The sequence below is a fragment of the Anneissia japonica genome, unplaced genomic scaffold, assembly GCF_011630105.1.
Source record: "Anneissia japonica isolate Jap-2015-1 unplaced genomic scaffold, ASM1163010v1 scaffold288152_len142926_cov155, whole genome shotgun sequence".
NCBI classification, from domain to species: domain Eukaryota; kingdom Metazoa; phylum Echinodermata; class Crinoidea; order Comatulida; family Comatulidae; genus Anneissia; species Anneissia japonica.
In genome coordinates this window covers 75,095-96,475 of record NW_022690267.1, presented here as the reverse complement: position 1 = coordinate 96,475, position 21,381 = coordinate 75,095, and the positions used below count along the sequence as shown (strand labels likewise).

The 21,381-nt window shown below is 32.3% G+C and overlaps 1 protein-coding gene across 2 annotated transcripts; it reads left to right on the top strand.

Annotated features, from left to right (window-relative positions):
- Nucleotides 1–1,759: 1,759 nt before the first annotated feature.
- On the top strand, nt 1,760–17,281 carry LOC117099869. 2 transcript variants are annotated; one of them, XM_033239388.1, is made up of 6 exons: nt 1,760–1,915; nt 10,101–10,234; nt 11,475–11,599; nt 15,127–15,179; nt 15,889–15,946; nt 17,092–17,281. In XM_033239388.1, exons 2-6 carry the CDS (start codon nt 10,135–10,137, stop codon nt 17,125–17,127), a joined length of 372 nt encoding a protein of 123 aa, XP_033095279.1. In that variant the 5' UTR covers nt 1,760–1,915; nt 10,101–10,134; the 3' UTR covers nt 17,128–17,281. The 2 variants fall into 2 exon arrangements, with proteins under 2 accessions (XP_033095279.1, XP_033095278.1); XM_033239387.1 differs by lacking the exon at nt 15,127–15,179 and adding an exon at nt 13,235–13,287.
- Nucleotides 17,282–21,381: the final 4,100 nt, after the last annotated feature.

Here is a 21,381-nt window from a genome sequence, read left to right as displayed (position 1 = left end):
ATTATTGAGAGTGAAGCTGTACTGTAGTTTGAAGGAATATGATGCTTCTCCTTTAAAACATGAGTTTTGCATTCAAATGATCTGACACAAATATGTTTGCTTTTAAAAATATCGCAACTTAACAGAAGACATTTCACCTTACATCTAAACCAAACACTCTTAAGATTTTACACTGTATTAACTATTTATTTTTAATACCAAATTATAAAAATAATAATTTCCATTTCATTAAAAATAGTCTACTCCTGTATTTTCTCCTGTATGCTGGTGAATTCGTTGGAAACATGTCATTTGCATCAAGTAGCCTAAGCCAGCAAGTGTGGGCTGATATATCTTGATATTCTTTTTTCAGAAAACGAAGAGATGAATCTTTTCGAAAATATGTAAGTTTATTCAGAGGTAAGTATTTAGCAAGGTGTTTTCCCAGTAGAAAAAAGGGGTCCCAAGTCACCCACAACTCGGGAGTCTCCCTGAAATTGGGACGGCTGCTAACGCAAGCAAGCAAGACACGGAAACTAGGCCTATGCTCTTCTCCTGAGCAAATTCATTATAATTATCTGCATGTTTTTATTACTTTATTATCCTCTTTTTTATCAATTGTCTCATGGGGCAGTCAATGCGTTATTATCACCTTATAAAAAAATTACCAGATCTCCGTGTAGTGATCTCTTCCAACTTCGGAGCAATAAGAAAAGGTGTAAAAAATGATTTGTATGTTTTAATATTCACATTATCTTTTTATCTTTACATTTTATCATTTTAAGATTATGTATGAATTTATTCTGAAATATAATCGATCGATCACTTGATCAATCGATCGATCGGTCGATCAGTCAGTCAGTCAGTCTAATTAATTAAATTTTACTTTTTACCTGAGTTAAGACCTCTTAAAATTAACATCCCAGCCACAAGGACTGGCCTACTTAATAAACTTTAAAATGACTATTTAATTTCTCAATTGAGTTTTTTTATTCAGAATTGGTCTAATTTTTCACTGATCCTTGTAATCATTCTATTTTGATTTTGGTTTTTTTTCACCCAAACTTCCTTGTGCTTTTTTGTCGTGTTTTGAAACTTTACTTGTTTTTCCCTCGTGTTTTTTTTTTTCGATAGGGGTTTTCTTCAATTATAATTGAAACAATGGCAATTTTCTCTTTATAATAGTTCTTAATGTACGGTACTACATAAATATTGTGGCCTACGTAAATAACGAATCTGCCTTTTGTATTTTTATATTTTTAATAATTTTCGAGAATCAATGCTATTTTTACATTGATTTTCAAATATTACAAACATTTCAGCCTTGTTTGTAATTTCATATGTTAATACATAGGCCTAAATGAATAATTAAATAGTAAATAAATAAACGATAAACAATAAATAGAACACTGTTGTATCCCAAACATTTTCACCGAATTGCTGCCGAGAACTCTTATTTAAATGGGCCAGAGAAAATCAGCAAGCAATAGGACGGGCTTACACTGTTTGCCCAAACAAAAAACAAAAGAAAAAAGCACATCGGGGAAAAACTAAAAAAAGTCAGTAAAAATCGTTCTTTCTTTTTTGACGGGTAAAATTTGTGATTGTAAGTGAATAACTTAACTTAAACATAAGAAATATGAAATTGACAATTGTTGTACCTCATGACATACCGTATTAATAAAATATCTAGCGCCCTCGTGTGTTTATTGCTGGCGTAATTGGTGTTTTACAAATAAGTAACTGCTAAGCGACGTACATTACAACTACGGCGCGGTAGAAAGCGCATGTTATTATTGTGACAATTCTGACAACTGGAAGGGATACCTCACTCATTGACTCGCTGGCTAGTCGTACCTTCTGTAGTTCGGTGGAGTTTGATCTAGACCTAGAGCCTAGGCTTTATTTTAGTACATCTGCCAGGAAGAGTGTGTTCGTGAGTAATTAATCATATTCTTTTGAGGATCGGTTCATGATATGGATGCCATGGGCCTGGCCTGTGTTTACCTACTTACCAATAACTACTACTCTAGACCTAGTAGGCCTATTTACTACGGATTCCTTACTACTACTAGCTAGCCTGCCTATATACCCTACTATCTAGGCCTAGTCTCTGGATATGGAGAGGTGTTTTAATTAGGCATAGCATACAGGATTGGCCAGAGAGGACTAGGGCCAGGCCAGGGGATTCTGTCAACTCGACCCCAAGCAAACTCGCCCTTAGTCCTTACAAACTTTTCCCCACTAACCCTTTCCCCCTCCCCTTGACAAACTTACCCTACCTACATACATACCCTAACAACCTTTTTGCTCGGGTTGATCGGCCCGAGTTGTTTTTCAGACCTGGGTGGGCCAAAATGACCCGGGTCAGAAGAATACAGATCATTGTGGTCATGCCTCATTCCCGGCCACGCTTCATTCAAGCTTCGCTTCATTTTGGTTTGGCTTCGGTAACACATACGAACATAGTGAAAATAAATAGAATTTAGTATTATATGTTTGTATGCTGTAATGTTTTCTAATTCTTTGACAATATTTTAAAATAATTAAATGTACTTATGAAAACAATATCTATACCGTACTTATTATGATTTTATATGTGAATGTTGCATACACATATACATTATAGTTTTATATGTTTCACTGAAATTTTAGTCAGTAGAGAGGCCATGGTCGTCCTGTGTATCTAGAAAGTGCGGCAAGATAATTCATATAAAGTAAAGTAAAGTAACAAAGACAAAACTTGTGAGGGTACTTCATGCACGTAAAGTGCAAGTACTGTATAACAATGGTGGCGTGTGAGAATGCTGATGCTCGTAAAGGAAAATAAGTACAGTGGGGACGTGCATGTGTGGCAACCTCGGCACTTTTAAAACTAGCAAACAATTTAACTATTTTCAGAAGAAAAAAAAGACATGACAAGACTATTTGAATACTGGAAGATTGTTTTTGTAGAAAGATTTCTTTTATCTCTTAAAAAAAATATACAAAAATGATACGGAAAATTATTAAATTATACCTGTAAATACTGTACTGTAGATCTCATTTTCAGAAAAGAAGTATCAGTGATACAAGGAATTAAAAATAGCCAAAAGTAATATTTAAACAAAAATGATACGGAAAAGTAATTATCTGTAAATAGTCATTTGCAGAAAATGTTGAATGGACATGCCATATATAATTGGTCACTGTTCACAAAACGTTTGGGCACCCATCACCAAACTCACAGGGAAGCTTCTTTACAATCATATGTACAGTATCTCTATTATGATTTTGAAAAAAAAAGATATACTTATTTAGTTTAAACGTTTTAGTCTATAGCAACTTTTTTATGGTTGATTTGAGGATTTTGTAACAGTTAGTTAATTTATTTATAAAGTTATAGAGATACTTAATAGCTTTAAAATGACACCAAAACCAACTCATTACATGCTATACTTACCGAGATATGGTCAGTAAAAAGATGCAAGGTATCTCTAATTTTGGGAGCCCTATAGACCAAAAATTTATCATTTCTGATCGTTGCTCCCAACCACGTAGTAAAATTTGAACAAAATCAGAGAGATTGAGGTGAATTCTTTCATGTTGATTCATTCCATCTTACGGTATTTCAATTCAAAACGAATTAACATAATCTAATAGACATGAGCAATAATTACATAAAGATAATATGAAATAGTTACATAAACCAACGTAAACAAACAACTTTAAAAAGAGAATAAATATTATAAAACACATAATATTATATTAATGAATATTAGATTAGCTGAGAAAAAATAGGGTAGAACACCGAAGAATTTGGAACATCAATAACATTTAATACAATTTGCAGTATATACAGTAGGCATATTTTGTATAAAGCACTAATCAAACAATTTATCCTAAAACTTGCCCATCTACAGTGTACCACCCACCTGGTGTTATGTAGATCTAGGCCTATAAATCTTCATGTTAATTGTCGAGTGTTAGGGTCTTCGCATGTTTTTGATGTTTGTGTTCTTAAACAGAGATTTATTTCTAGGTTACTGTACCTCCTTACAATCATATTGTTTCTGAAAATAGTAACATTGATATCAGTTAACAGTTTTGAACATTTCCGATCTCTCATGTTAAAAAGTATCTAGGTTTAAATAATAAAGTTTTAGATAAAACTTTATTGTCCATCAACATGTTGGAAAATCATGATCCATTTGCCATACAAAATACAAAACCACATAGGCTAGGGGCTCATTTCACTCTTTGGGAATTTTATGATATTTTAGTTTTTTTGTTGGAATAATGTATACTTTGAGGTATTCTAATGAAATAAAATGAGTTTTTACATTCATCTTCATATGCAAATTAGCTTAAATATGCAAATGAGGGTTGAAAATGTAGGGTACCCATACAGTATCTTGGCAAACACTTGTAGTTTAGAGAGTGGAACATTGTTTTCAAGAATGACCAGAAATGTCATTTTGTCTACTTTCTAATAGCATAAGAAAGTATAATACATGTTGTACTCCCAATTATTTTAATACACGCCATCGTGTTTGGATTCAATATTTATAAATTAATTATGTCAGCGTCTTCCTGATGATGACTAATTAAAGTTGTATACTTTCTTATCTGAGATTAATCAGTGGACCTTTCGGTTAGTATTATAAATATGGAAATTACTGTAGGTATGAAAATATGGGTTTCCTATGTTGACAATCACTGGTCGTAGAGAGTAGCTTTTTTTTGTCAGGAATTTATAGTTTGAAGCATGCTGAATTGAGTAACTTTGTCATTAATTTTTTTTTACAACCCCATTTATATACAAATTAGTTTAAAGATGCAAATTAGGTGTTAAAATTTAGAATTCCCATATTTTCAACGATTGGTCATGGAGGTATGCTTCTTTTTGATTTTTTGTCTGGAATCTAGTTTAAAGCATGTTGAATAAAAAAAAAACATTGTCACCAATTTTTCATGCCCCTATTCATATGCAAATCAGCTTTATATATGCAAATTAGGGGTGAAAGTATAGGGTTCCCATATTTTAGCAACTATTGACATTGGTTGTAAAGATTCGCTTTGCATTTTACCCTACTGTTCACAATCAGCGTCAAAAAATATGTCTGTTACCTTTTTGTTCATTCATAGTAAAACTGGCAATGATAAATTATCTGTGAGTCGCACAGTGAATCCGTATATGTTGGTAACTATGCACTTGAAATTATAACTGATCATAGTTACCAACCTGAAAAATTGAAATGTGTGAACCCACGCCAGGGTTCAGGGTTGGGACCCCATGGGGGTTCTGGGGTGGGGCGATATTCCCTGGGCGTTCTGATGATCTGAGCATTTTTAAGCTGTTTTAGGGAGTGTTTATTGACAATATCAGGTACATAAACAAAAATATTTTTAATAAAGCCACGTATAATTCGAGTTTCAATGTATGTTTAATTTGAGTACCCGAACTATGTACATAAACATTCATTACTCAGACAAACAAAAAATGAATAGGCTGCAGTGGTGAACCTTTCCTAACATTCGACATTCTTTCTGCCCCTCCTGTTATACTCTTACACCCCTAATTCTTAATTTATTGGTTTAAAGGGCAACATTTATTTTGAGTTTGGCTCAAGGGCCAAAAGATAATATTTGAGTACCAGCAATTAAGCAAGTCGTTATTGGTAATTTCAAATTCTACTTTTTGTTAAAATATATGGTAACAAATTCTGTAACTTCAAGCAAAGAATATGTACATAATTATCAATATTCTGTTCACTAGTTGGTTAAAACAATAAGAAATTGCATTCGGTGTACAGTATAATAAACGTTACTGTAGTAACATATTAAAAATATAATACGCATACTTTATAAAACATAAATTGACCTAATGTTCTGATAGATAAACAAATCAAATAACATTAATTAAATGAAATATATTTAATGATATAGGCGTATTCGTTACCATCAACCATAACACATAATTTGAAATAAAAGTAGGCGTATCGTAGAAGAGAATCACTAATGGGCATATGACCTCAAAAGTACTGTAGAAGTACAGGAATAATACTTGCGCTACTTGCCGGAGTGTTTTTTGTGGAATCAGAGAAATATGGGTATATATAATGAACGACTAGAAAATAGGTGTGATATCGAAATTCCAAAAGAGGAAACATGTTATAAAGATATCCTGTTTTCTTTCCTCTATTTCTTATGTAAACCCGGATTTAAACTTTCAAAGCTTTTCTACATTGTGTATTTAGGCTTCATCAGTACTGTATCATGGCACACCTTTTTAGTGTAACCTTACAATGACTAGACAATAATTAATTGATATACAGAAAACACAAAATAAAAAAAAATTAAAAAAAATAATTATAAAGTATATTGAAAATAACCTGATGATCAATAGGAAAAGTAGGAGGAACAATGCATCGAAAAAATGGGGGGAAATAGCCTGGGGAATAACTCTCCAGGTTAAAAAAAGTAGCCATCGTAATATTCTGTAAAGTAAAGCCTCAAACCACCTCAATTTTGAGTCTACTAAATTTTAAAATCTTTCCAGGCTTTTCCAGATATAGCTAGAACTAACTTTAATCTTTGGCATTTTTTGATAGCAGATTATTTTTTTTACAGTGGGTTAACCCGACTCAAAGACAAGCTTGTGTACAAACCTAACATGCACATTCATCTTCTATACAATACAGTAGGAGCCATGTTCGCATGCATGATGATGATGAAACTTCTTTTTGGATGAAGTTGAAACTAATACAAAAACAAATTCTTTTGTATTTAAAATAATTGTTTAAAATGAATTAAAAAACATACATTATTAAAAATAACAAGCTTCTGTTCTTTTGTCTTTTGGTAGTTAATAATATATATATATATTTCAGGAATTTCGTTGTCTTCATTTATAATGAGAAAATTATTTATCAAATGATTTAATTTGATTTTAATTTTGGATAGCTTCATGGGTCAAATTTGGCCCGCGGGCCACCTCTTAAGAACCATGGTCCTACATGTTTGGAGTCCGTAGGAGGTCGGCCTTACCCACCATAACCAGAAACAATTAACCATACCAATCAATTTTTATTAACGCGTCAGTGAATTAAGTATTCACGTAAATGCGTGCATGTTTGATGCTAACTGACAACTACAGTTTCAGTCACATAATTAACGTTGGTTGTGACAATGAGCCCGCAAGACCGCACGCGCCACCAAAGCTTTCGGTGAATTGAATCTCAAACGAAATAACGAAAGCTCTCTAATGACTCAAGTTACTGCATGATTGTTTTATATTTTTAATAAAACTAATTTCTTATAATTTTAATAATATTTTCCATGAATTTGTGATTATTTTTCGTCACGCATAGACTAAATGTGTGACAAATTTAAGACCATGCTTGTGTTTCTGCCAAATGCGTGTTAGTTACATCCAAAATCACTTTGAAATGCTGGACCGTCCGGCACGATGCGAGGCGGTTGGTAAACTATGACTGATAAAACTTTTGACATTCTTTACTCTAGAAATCCAGGAGTATGTATCAACAAATAGAAAATCCAACATGATATAACTATACAGTAGAACTGCATCAATGCTTTATACCGAAACAATGAAGGACAAAAGGCAATTCTTTTCAAAAAGAAAAACAGGTTTTCCTGTATTGAGTTTGATAATTAGCTCATCTACCAAAAGATTTATTAATATGGCTGTCAATCCGATTATTATGATTTCCAAGATTCCCAATAGTCCTTTTTTCATGCATAAAGGCAAAAAATGCATGAATAACCAACCATCAAAATTCTATACAATTTAAATTTTCATTGGTGTGATATACTGTTAAATAATTGAGTGAAAGCATCTCTGAAAGCAGTCCAATTTACGGCTGTTGCTCATATATTCATGTTCAATGTAAAGATGGTTTAGAAGCCTTTTTATCAAACCCATACGTGGACACTATTCTCTTAAATTTGTAGATATGCTGCAAATTCAATTGATTAATTAGTCATATTTGTTCCATTGTAAATGTTCATTCATCACCATGCTCATCATGAGTATTGTTATGCATCGAAACATAAATTTAAAAAATAAATCGAAAATATGTGAATGTAGATATAAAAAAAACAAAATCTACTACTGAAGATGCTAATTTATAAAAGGATGCATTTAAGTAAAAATATTTCTTACTCTTGTTTGTAACAGTAGGTATGAACTGCAAATGACAGGAGGCTTTACATACAAGTCTTTCGATTTAGTGTTGTTTTTTTTTTTTTTTTTTTTTATTAGACATAACACGATTAATTAGCAGATTGCAAAGAGATAAAAAAAAAATACACCTGGTTTAAGACATGCCCATTTATATAATCAGGTAATTATTGGTAATTTTGAGATGTCAGTTTTGTGATAAAACTGGTGATATAAAACATTAACATTGTAACATTAAAGACTGAACTAAATTAATAAAACCATAGGGTATGTATGCTTTGGCCTTGAAATGAATGATGATGATGATGATGATGCTCCTACTGATGCATAAAGTAGTTCTGGAGGCAATTGCATAGCAAACATAATGTATTAATAATCTTCGTTGGATGATCTAATAAAATGGAAATGTAGATAGACACTAACCATAAATTATTTATGGAGCCAGATGAATGTTTCGTAGTAATTACAATTTATCGTTTCATTATCATTGCTAAAAGCAGTTTTTCAATGAAATCAATGCTTACACACTGCATTGAAAAACCGTTCACCAAACTGATACAAATACAAGATAGGTTTCATGAGGTGACATGTTTTTTACTTACTTTTTTATTTATTTTATTCAGTTATAAAAGATACACCAAAACAAGCAGCTTGCAGGCTGAAATTGTTGGTTTACACAGAAAATATTCTATAGAAATATATACTGTATAACAATAAACAGGTACTTAACTAGCAAAAATATATTCTTATCCACAAATTTTTCAATTATAAATTATTAATTATTAATTAATACAATTAAGTTTATAGATATAATTATCAATATTTACAAAATTACATAAAAGTATATAACATTTAAAACAGATAAATCATTACACCAAAAATAAGGGAAAAATTATTATTATTATTATATTATTATTTAAAAAAATAAATAAATTTGACACAAATAGAATAGAATAGAATAAAAGATTTATATAATGGCTCTTCTGCACATGTTTTATCAGTTGCGTGTGTCCAAGAAAGTAACATAGGCTATTAAAGCCGAACACATTAAGTTAAAAAATAATATGTTAATACACAGAATTTAGTAGAGGCCTAGTGTAGCATAATAACTGTTTAGATCTGGTATATTTCAGCTTCTATCTCACAACAAATCTCAATTTCAATGTGTGTTTGTGTCAGGAAAATATCATAGGAGTGATATTTTGCTTTACTGTACCTGACATAAATATTGTATCGAATACTACATTCCCCAAAAAATCGCAAGTGTTTGTGGTGGGAATCGAACCCACAATCTCCAGATAACTAGTCTGGTGTCATAACCACTAGACCACCGAGATTGCTATAGTGACTACTGTAGTGTCAAATCCAATCCCCATTAAGAAGCAATAGGTACTGCTATGCTATTTTGATGAATCACTTGCATCACTTTTTGGAACGTACATACTGAGTATTCGGTACAATGACATGTCAGTTTGGGCAAAAGATACTTCTACAACAAATGTCAACAGAACACCCATTTTTTTGCAATCAAGTTAGATACATGAATCAATGCTGTTCACATCTGATCAAATAGGCCACTTTATTTTAAATATGCAAGATACTTTCCAATGTATTTCCTACTTTGACTACTACATTATAGGTTTACAGAACTTAACAAGCTGTAGCCACATAGGTTTATCTGTAGCTGCCTATTTTGTATCAATGAAAAGACCAAGATGATTATCGTTTTTTTTTTTAACTCTCTAAAATTTGTTAATTTGTGTTCATATGAACATAAGGAATGTTTTTTGTTTTTTTTACATTTTAGGATTAGTTTATTATTTTATAATGAATTTATAATTTATTTATTTTTTAATGTGTTTTTCATTTTTACACCATTGTTCATTTCATTGTAGACAATTTAGACCTATCTCCTGAATTTATGTTTACATTGCAGAAATCTTTTATTGATGTAGTTGCAAGATACTTCAATGCCTACACTTGGCATTTATTGTAAAATGGGATGTTCTGCTAGCCAGCCCGTCAAACAAACAGCCTGCAATGACTATGGATTCGCAGATTCAAGTATAGGTAAGGCATTTCACAAGACAACATACTGGGAGAAAGGGATATAGATTGTGTTGTGTGATTTCTTTGAACATGTTTTACGCCAGATGCACTGTGCCAACAGTTGTTGGCTGACGTGATTACATAGAGAATGCGAAGACGCATTACATAATACTGTAACAAAAATCTCCATTATTCAATTCTTACAGTATGTGATGATTGCCTATTTTGTGAGAGCATTTGGAATGTGTTTTAAATATGCAATTACCCATTATTGTTACTTGTTAATATGTGTTATTTGTTGCTTGTTAATGCTTTTTGTTGAAAGCACTCTAAGTTTTTACATGGCCATTTTGTCAACATGCTGAAGTGTTGCTGCCCTATTGGTGCAGTAGCAGGCAACCCAACAAGGTACAGTACCGCTGGGCGAAGAGAAGCAATGAAGATATAAGTGCCTTGGTTAAGGACACAGGTGAAATGCACAGCAAGGGAGGGATTGAAACCCTGACCTCCTGGTTGGGAAACCAAACCCTTCCCGCTGTGCCAAACCGGTTCCATTCTTCATCATGGTCATTTTATTCTCAGATTATTATTGCAATTATAGTGAGCATCCACTGTCATTTCTGAAGTTATAAGCTTCTAATTTAACATGCACGCTATGGTGTCGGGATTCAATATTTCAACATTAATTATGTCATCATCAGGAAATGATAAAAAAAAAAATAGTTATGACTACAGTATACACTTTAGTAATGAATTGTTGATTTTTTTGCAAGGTTTTATCAATTAAAAATACATGCTACAATTTTATTTTCCAGCAATATTTAAAATTCATTTGTGTGATATTGCTTTTAAAATGTATCCTACTTTGCCTTACTGCACGTCCAATACATAATTATAAATGATCAGTATTATATTGATGAATATCGAGTTATGTATAGTTGTATGCTTGTAATTTTCAAACTCTGCTAAATATAAGAGATACCGGTAGAAGGAATGATGGAAAGATGTGATTTTACTGCATATGAACAATAATGCTAGGAAATCGATGCGCCCGACGGTTGGCAGACAATGCGATTCTAGGGAGAACGCAATGCCACAACACGCGCACAATGAATTGTTTTTAATGATGATGTTCAGTCAGCCACCGGCAATCAACAGATGCCGTTGCAGCATGAAGCGCTTACAGGGAGTGGAGTTTGAGTCGTCATACTGCGCACTGAGGGCCCGCATTAAAAGGGATAATTCTAAAACTTTCTTTCAGATTATATGCAATCTGTTGTGACTCCAAATCATAATATATCCCAGCAATCTTGTGTGCGGACAATTGATAACCAAAATGATGAACCTGGATCTTTGTCATCTGATCACAAGCCAAATATTACAAAAGTAAGTTATAGTGATTGCAGCTTGCCAATCTCGGTATATGTAAAGCAGGTTGGTTTGAGTTTTTTTAAATTTTTTGTCAATGTGCAGTATGTTAAACATTATTATTGTAAAGACCATCTGTACGATAAAGCTGGTTATTCGACCAGTTACTGTATGAGAACTATTTAAGACCTTTTTTATAGCAATATGTCCCAGGACACTCCTGGTTTTGTGCTTATGCATGAAAGTATCAAGATTGTTTTTTTTTCTTAAAAAAAAGACAGAAAGCTGGATTGAGGGCTTGGTTAATGAATAATTATGCTCAAACATACCAGTCATGTATTCTACTGTATGTGTTTATCATACCAGTTTTATGTGCTCTGTGATATCAGTGACTTATAGTCGACTAGCTCAACCCTGGTAATCTATATTCCTTTGTGAAATTTCTATCATATTCAGTTTTGTATATTTGTAAAGGAAAGACTAAAAGAAGCTCTGCAAGTGTACAGGTATTGTATTCAACATTGTCCAACATTTCTGATTCTTTACAAAAATTCTATCATGTTTTAATTTTGTAAATGTAAAATTCATTTTGGTAAAAAAAAAAAAGGAATAGCAAGAACTTGTATATACAGCAAACAACTGCTTTGAAGAATAGACAGATTTAAGAGGAGAGTGAAAAAAATATATGCAAAATTTTGTTTTACACAAAGCACCTAGGTGGAGGAAAAAAAAAAATTAAAAATTAATGCTTTAACTTTATATAATTAATGAAAGAAATAGATCTTATTTTGAGAGATCGTAAGGTGGTGGCGGGCGTAATAAAAACAACAAAATTATCTTGTATGTTAAAATTATCATTATTGGCAGGGGGAAGTTTCACAAAACAAGGTATAAAAAAGTCAGGCCAATGCCTAAAATCAATATTTTACCTTCAAAGCATAGAGGATAGATTTGGAGTGCACTTTGGACCTGTCCTGATATGGACCCCATGGTAACCAACTACCAAAATATTTGTACTTGGAACTTGTTAGATAACTTTATACAATTAATGATAATAGGGTTGCCAAAACTTTGTTACATTATAACAAAGGACAAAAAGAAACAATATTTCCACTTTCAATTTACATTATAGATATAGTCGTATAAATTAAGAATCTATTCATCTATACCTTTATTCAGAAACTACATGTCCAAGAGATTTCAAGCGTTAGATGTAATGACCACACGACCGATTTATTCACTAAGGAATTTTTAACATTCATGATTCATTGAGTTGAATATTGGTTGTCTTATGTTTAGTGTACATTTTTTATCAGTGCAACACTCTTTGCTAATGCTCTCCAGTCCAGAAGAACAATCACCCCAAGCCTTGTTGTTTATTGTGGTCAGATGCATCTCACATGCAAATTACTTGTAGAGGGCCTAACCACAGTTTTTTTTCATCTCTTATAAAGTTATATCAATGCATACTATTGTTTTAAAGTTTTAATTAATTCACACTGCTCATCCTTCTCTTATCATTTTTACTTCAATGGTCTTCATCATTTTTTTTGCAAAAATTATGAATGCACCAAAATAAAGGGCTTTTTCTATTAACCTTGTTCAGCAGTAAAGATAATGTCGTTTCTTTCTTTTTTTTTTTTTTTTTTTTAGAAACTACACCAGAAGAAAGTTGTATCATCTACCCCGATTATGCACAGTACAAAGTTAGTAACATAATTCCTTATTCATTTATTTTTGTTAGTTCCTTTTAGGTTTCAAAACCTTGTTGACACCGAACATGATGTCTTACTCTCGCTGGTTGTCTGAGTTTTTACGTTTTGGTATAGTAATTAGTGGAGGGTGATTGGGAGAGGGCATGATGGATGACAGGTTTAAGTTTATGTGGGTGAGTGAGGGTGTTGTAGCTAGAAAAATATTACTACAACTATGGGCATGAAGGGTATAGTGTGCATATTTTTTTGGTTCTTAGACTTCTAAAAATATATAAAAACTATCTATAAACACATATATATTATTGATTAATTTGGAAGAAAATGCTGTTGTGGTCTTAAATGATTGGTTATTCGACCAGTTACTGTATGAGAACTATTTAAGACCTTTTTTATAGCAATATGTCCCAGGACACTCCTGGTTTTGTGCTTATGCATGAAAGTATCAAGATTGTTTTTTTTTTCTTAAAAAAAAGACAGAAAGCTGGATTAAGGGCTTGGTTATTGAATACTTATGCTCAAACATACCAGTCATGTATTCTACTGTATGTGTTTATCATACCAGTTTTATGTGCTCTGTGATATCAGTGACTTATAGTCGACTAGCTCAACCCTGGTAATCTATATTCCTTTGTGAAATTTCTATCATATTCAGTTTTGTATATTTGTAAAGGAAAGACTAAAAGAAGCTCTGCAAGTGTACAAGTATTGTATTCAACATTGTCTAAACATATCTGATTTTGTACAAAAATTCTATCGTGTTCTAATTTTGTAAATGTAAAATTCATTTTGGTAAAAAAAAAGGAATAGCAAGAACTTATGTATACAGCAAATAACTGCTTTGAAGAATATACAGATTTAAGAGGAGAGTGAAAAAAATATATGCAAAATTTTGTTTTACACAAAGCACCTAGGTGGAGGATAAAAAAAAAAAAAAAAATTAATGCTTTAACTTTAAATAATTAATGAAAGAAATAGATCTTATTTTGAGAGATTGTAAGGTGGTGGCGGGCGTAATAAAAACAACAAAATTATCTTGTATGTTAAAATTATCATTATTGGCGGGGGGAAGTTTCACAAAACAAGGTATAAAAAAGTCAGGCCAATGCCTAAAATCAATATTTTACCTTCAAAGCATAGAGTATAGATTTGGAGTGCACTTTGGACCTGTCCTGATATGGACCCCATGGTAACCAAATACCAAAATATTTGTACTGGGGAACTTGTTGTTAGATAACTTTGTACAATTAATGATAATAGGGTTGCCAAAACTTTGTTACATTATAACAAAGGACAAAAAGAAACATTTCCACTTTCAATTTACATTATAGATATAGTAGTATAAATTAAGAATCTATTCATCTATACCTTTATTCAGAAACTACATGTTCAAGAGATTTCAAGCGTTAGATGTAATGAACACACGGCCGATTTATTCATTAAGCAATTTTTAACATTCATTATTCATTGAGTTTAATATTGGTTGTATTATGTTTTTGTCAGTGCAACACTCTATGCTAGTGCTCTCCAGTCCAGAAGAACAATCACACCAAACCTTGTTGTTTATTGTGGTCAGATGCATCTCACATGCAAATTACTTGCAGAGGGCCTAACCACAGTTTTTTTTTCATCTCTTAAGTTATATCAATGCATACTATTGTTTTAAAGTTTTAATTAATTCACACTGCTCATCCTTCTCTTATCATTTTTACTTCAGTGGTGTTCATAATTTTTTTTGCAAAAATTATGAATGCACGAAAATAAAGGGCTTTTTCTATTAACCTTGTTCAGCAGTAAAGATAATGTCGTTTCTTTCTTTTTTTTTTTTTTTAGAAACTACACCAGAAGAAAGTTGTATCATCCACCCCGATTATGCACAGTACAACGTTAGTAACATAATTCCTTATTCATTTGTTTTTGTTAGTTCCTTTTAGGTTTCAAAACCTTGTTGACACCTAACATGATGTCTTACTCTCGCTGGTTGTCTGAGTTTTTACGTTTTGGTATAGTAATTAGTGGAGGGTGATTGGGAGAGAGCATGATGGATGACAGGTTTAAGTTTATGTGGGTGAGTGAGGGTGTTGTAGCTAGAAAGATATTACTACAACTATGGGCATGAAGGGTATAGTGTGCATATTTTTTTGGTTCTTAGACTTCTAAAAATATATAAAAACTATCTATAAACATATATATTATTGATTAATTTGGAAGAAAATGCTGTTGTGGTCTTAAATGATTTACCGTATATACCGTGTATACTGCTACATCCCCTGGACCACTTTCGAAAGGTTTTTAGTGATGCCCGACCACACCAACTTTTTTCTCGTTGGGGACACCAGTCCCCCGTCGGGGACCTTGGAATCCCTGTCGGGGAAATCCTGGCGCCGCCACTGCCCATTTAAGGGAGGTAAATGCAGATAAAGTGTCTTGCACAAGAGCACAAGCAGTGTGATGAGCATCGGTCTCAAGCCCTCGACCTCTCGATTGAAGGTCAAATGCCTTACAAGCTGCACCGCACTATTCTAACTATTTAAATGTGAATACCTACCAGAGAATTAACGCTTCAATATCTATCTCTCATTTTTTTTCCCACAGAAATGCATCCCAAAGCCAGACCGACTTTTTTAAGATGCTTGATGCAAAAATTGAAAAGGTAAAACAAAGATGATTTAAGATGATAAAAAAATTCTCAAATTTTCTCTATCATATGATTTATGTTTCATGATGTAATAGCTTTCATCTGTTTTCCTTCAGGTCATCTAACAATGTTACACTTTTTCTTCCTCAAGGCCACTTTTCTTCTACTCTTCCTTTAATAATATCCCTCAAAAGACCATCTCCTCTATTATATAAGTACATGTCCAATCCATTTCTTCTTTCTGTATTTTATCATACTGTAGCTAATTAAGCTCTTTTCTCCTTTAATGTCTGTAGTACTTGTTCATTTGAAAGCTTGGTCTTTCCAACTAATTTTCTTTATCATTTTCTATGTCCACATTTCAAAACCTTCCATTGTATCTATTTCATTTTTTTTCTCATTGTCCAGGTTTGAAACCCATATAGAGCTACTCTCCATACAAGTGCTTAATAATCTTTTTCAATTCTGTTTGTCAGTAACTATCCTCTCTTGCTTTTACATTTTTTAATTACCTGGCATGGAATTTATATTATTAGAATAAAGTCTAAATACTAAATTTTGTTAACATGTTTACATAACTTATTGTTTCCATTTAATTTACAGCAATTTATAATGCTTGCTTCAACATTTTGACATACATTTATTTTTCATTCATATATGACATACCCATGTGCACAGCCCATATATGCTAGGTGCTCAACTAGGATTTTTAAAAATAACTTAATTATAAACAGGTGTCCCAAACTCCCGGGAGTCACCCAGAAATCGGTATGGTCTCCCGCAAACAAGCAAAAATCTCCCGGAAATTCACTTATCTCCTGCAAATTCAGTAAAAAACAAATTTTTTTGTTTTATTTTGGCCTAAACTTTGGTTGCCGATTATTTTTTGCAGTCTGACAGTTCCATTTCTGGCTTCTAAAGGTGCCTATTCTAAAAAAATGTCATCACCTCAGCCCCAATCATGGTGGGCCTGAGGTGGGCGTGGCCCTTTGTTTGGTACCTACACTTTTTCCTCATAGAATATATAGCGCCCCCAATGTTATTAAATGAATCTCCCGGAAATGGGCTCTTCCAACTTGGGATCCCTGTATAAATTGCTTAGTTTCTGCCAAGGATAAAGTGTATTTTTAGGTACTAATTATGTAACTTTTTTTTTATAGGGTCATGATGCATACTCAGAAACGAGTGTGACGTAACACACGCACGGCCACATCCAGAAGACCAAAGATTTGAACATACTGTTATATAAGACATTTTAATTATATATATATAATGCAGTAGGTAGAATAATTTATAATATACTGTGAATAAAAACCTGCAAGATTCTGCTTGGCTGTTAAATAGGCACAGATCAGTCCAGCCCCATTTCGCAACTTCTAGAAACGCCACTGGCACAGATGTCTAGAAAAAGTGTAACAACGTTTTCACTCGTGATACAACATTGTTGTCCAGAGTAAATTTAATGTTTTTTCTTCCATCAATAAAAAATATGATTCATTTTTATAAAAAATATCATATATAATTATTTTTAAAAAATGAGTAAACAAGTAACATGTCCTAAATTGTTGACGATTGAATGTTTCGGGCAATAACTTTTGGTTTAATTTAGCAAAATAAAGATGGTAAGAATAATATACTGATAATGTGGTTCTTCTCGTTCAAATAATCATTGTCCATATTGTTCTAGCTCTTATAGCTTTGTCTCTAGACCCTAGCACGATTTTAATTATTAAGACCCGAAGAATGGTAATTGTCGAATTATGAAACGTGATAGGTTAAGCACTGAGACCTCCGATGATTAGTGTTTTAAATTTATTACAAAATAAAAACAATACAATGACATATTAATGATTGTTGTATATTTTTGGATAACATTTCAGCTGCTCCAAATTTCTTTCTTCTTCCTGTTCTTATTACTGTATATTGCATTTGTATTGATTATATACTAAAAATTAATAAACATAGGCCTAGAAAGTTCTTTCACATAGTGTGCATTGTACACTCAATATACAGTAATACAATTCAATCATCCTATATTCAAAGCTGAAATTGGCTGGTCCTGGCCACCACACTGTATAAGCTTTCTTCTCAAAGGCTTCTATGAATGGATGTCTTGTTGTGGAGCAGGTAATCAATTTGTCCCTTCCCAGTACTGCCTGATTATAAATCGACAGGAAATCTACTGATAGCTCCGGGACTTGTTTACCCATTAAAATTTACAGCACTATGTTACTTGTTTAATCATTTTACAGTATTTCATACTGCTGACACATCATCCATAATGTTATTATTGTACCAAATAAATATAAACAATAATCAATAAGGAAATACCACCTATTAATGGAAATACCACCTATTATTATTATTATTATTATTATTATTATTATTTCTAAAGAAATTCCACCTATTTGTATATTTCCATAATTTATTCTTTAAGAATAGATTGTTTTTACATTCTGTTTTATCTATGATTAATTTTATTAAGAATTTTAAAAGAAAATTTGACAATCATTTCCTGGAATAGGCCGAGCATGGGTCGTTTTGACCTGATAACCCATTTCGGCGTAGGATATTTTAAGGAAAAATGTGTTGAACTATATGCCGATACTGTAGTGTAAGGACCATGGACAGGTGATGATTTATTTGGCGAAGTTGATGTATGGCCAAAGAAAATTAAGTACTTGTACTGCTACATGCAGGTGTTTTTTTTTTGTCATGATTTGCTGTGGATAATCTGCTTTGGTGAACCCAACATATGTATGTGGAAAGCAAATAAGAACATTTTATGGATATGTATGTAGGCCTACTGCATAATCATGTATGTACAGTATGTATGGGTGTATTTATGTACAGTATGTATGTATCTATGTATGTACGTATATGATTGCAAAAAGGTTATCACTTGCTGAAGAGTCTAAATACCAAGGTTAATTAATTCATGGAGGCTAATTCCTCCATGATTAATTACACTTAGTGCTTTGACCTGATTAGTTTTAATAACATATTGTGGTTGTTCAATTTTTGTAAATTATTATATACCAGCCTGATTCGTTTAACCTATTGTGGTTGTTTAAATTAAAAAAAATATATATATATATCAGGTTGGCCTAAATAATATTTCCAAGAGTCATTTTAAAATGAAAAAATAAATATGTACCTGTACAATGCAAAGTATGAAGAGCAATATTTAAGAGAGCAAATGGATGAAAAAAATGTTGTCATGTATAAAAACAATGTTTTTAAATTGGTCTTAATTTTTTTTTTTGTTAAAGTTGTATTTGTAAATGAATAATAGTCTTGTCAATCTCTTGACTCAAAATCACCCACCCTAGAATGTTTTGTTTTTTTTCTAGACCCTAAATGTTGGATTGGATAACCCACAAAAAATCTAAAGACTTATCTCTTGTAGGGTTTGTATTGTATTGGGCACTACATTGGAAAATGACCTCTTTAGTCTTACTCCTCCTATAGTGTCCTTTGAAATGCATATTGCCAATACCGTACATAGGACCAGACTTAAACATCACATCTAAAATAGTGTTCTATTAAAACAGCTGAAAGAGCAGGGGGATCAGCATCTCTGTCTTGACTGTTTAATTTTTCTGTTGGATATTCGTATTTGCTTCCAGTGCTGTTCCAAATTGCTTTATTTTTTAGATGTTCTTGTTAAGAACCTTAAATTAGTTAATATTAGGTGCTACATAAAATTTTATTATTATTTAGCCGACTGAGCTAAGCTGTTTTTATTAGTTGCCTTGGATTGGATGATACATTCATCTGAAGATGTTCACAGTGTAATACAAAGATTGTGATGTAAAGCAATTGTGATGTAAAGCAATTGTTAGTCTGTTAACACAGTACTGTCCACCTAGTATGTATGTATTAATTTAAGAGAATCAGGTTCATGTACACTATTAATGGTTTTTATTTTATAATTTCATCACTATGCTCATGCATTATGTATTTGTAAATACAGTTCTAATTATTGTATTGTTAATGTGTTAATGGATAAATTGCAATTACAATTATTAACTATAATGTTAATAATAATAATAATAATAATAATAATAATATTTTATGTGTCATGTAGACAGACTGCCTAAGAATTGACTGGTGCATGCTGTAGAGTACTGTATTAAAGGTTCCGCCAAAAAGTATGAAACTGCAAGAGGTCCGACTGCCGTGGTTTTATTAGAACGTAATCCTATTTCAAAAAGTATTTCCACAAAGGGGCGTAGCCTTAAAAGACGTTCGATGATCGAAGTGTGCTGCGTTCCCTATTTCGTGGCGGTACTATTTTAGCGTTCCGTTGCCTGCATACAAAATCATGGCTGTCGGGCCTCTCGCAGTTTTATACTGTTTGCTTCCGCCTTAAAATTTTCATTTTCCATAGGATTCAGTATGTCTTCATACTCTCGATTTAGGTGCTGGACATGAGAGGAAAGATGTTTTGTTGGTGTGCTCTCTTCTTTATTCATGTGACGATGTGTCTAGTGCTAGTCTAGTCCTACAATTTGTTAGCATACAGTATGCAAAAACTCCGATTCGGGAATATGTGCATGTAATACTCGGAAAGTCTGCTTGGGTATTGAAGTATTTTATTTTCATTTATGCACTGAAAGTCCGATTTTTGAATATTTGCATATAATATGCATGAATTCTTTTTGTAGGCTTTAGTGGACATAGATACAAACGTATCGGAGTAACTAGATTATAGTAGTAATAATAATAATTTAAATAATGTTGGTTTTCAAGGGGGTAAAATATATTTTATATTTAATCAATTGAATTTTTCTAACGATATGATTATTATTAACATTGTTATTTCTATTATCATTGCTATTATTACAGTACTGTCAGTGTTTTGGCTATAATGACACTGAAACTTGACTTTTAATTTCCTGCTGTAATTGTACTTGCTGTTGGATGTGAAAAGAGAAAATAATAAATATAATAATAATGAATTGTATTTATCCATCTTGGGTACTTCCTTTCACAAGTGATTTAAACATTGTATACTTAAGTTTTCCTCAGTAAATATCTTTATCTTAATTTTTGTTTTTTCAGTACAATTCTGGAAAATAATGATCAAATAGGCCTACAAAAATGGGAACGATATACTGTTTAGCTCACTAAAATTCAAATCAACATTTCCATTAAAAGTGGAAAATACACTGCATATTTCCGCAAATACCAAATTGCCAATTCAAAAATTGTGAAACCCAGTTTGCCGAATCCCAGTTTGCAAACCCATTTGGCGAAAGTGAATTTAAAAACATCATCAACATTGGCAAAAAAAAAGTCATGATGGACCCGGATATTAAATTTACTGTTTTTTGTTTTTTTTTACTGTATTAAATTTACCCCCGTCCTTCCTCGACATGTTTCCCCCTCCACCCACAAATTCGCCTCCTTACAAAGGCACACACATACACACACACACACACACA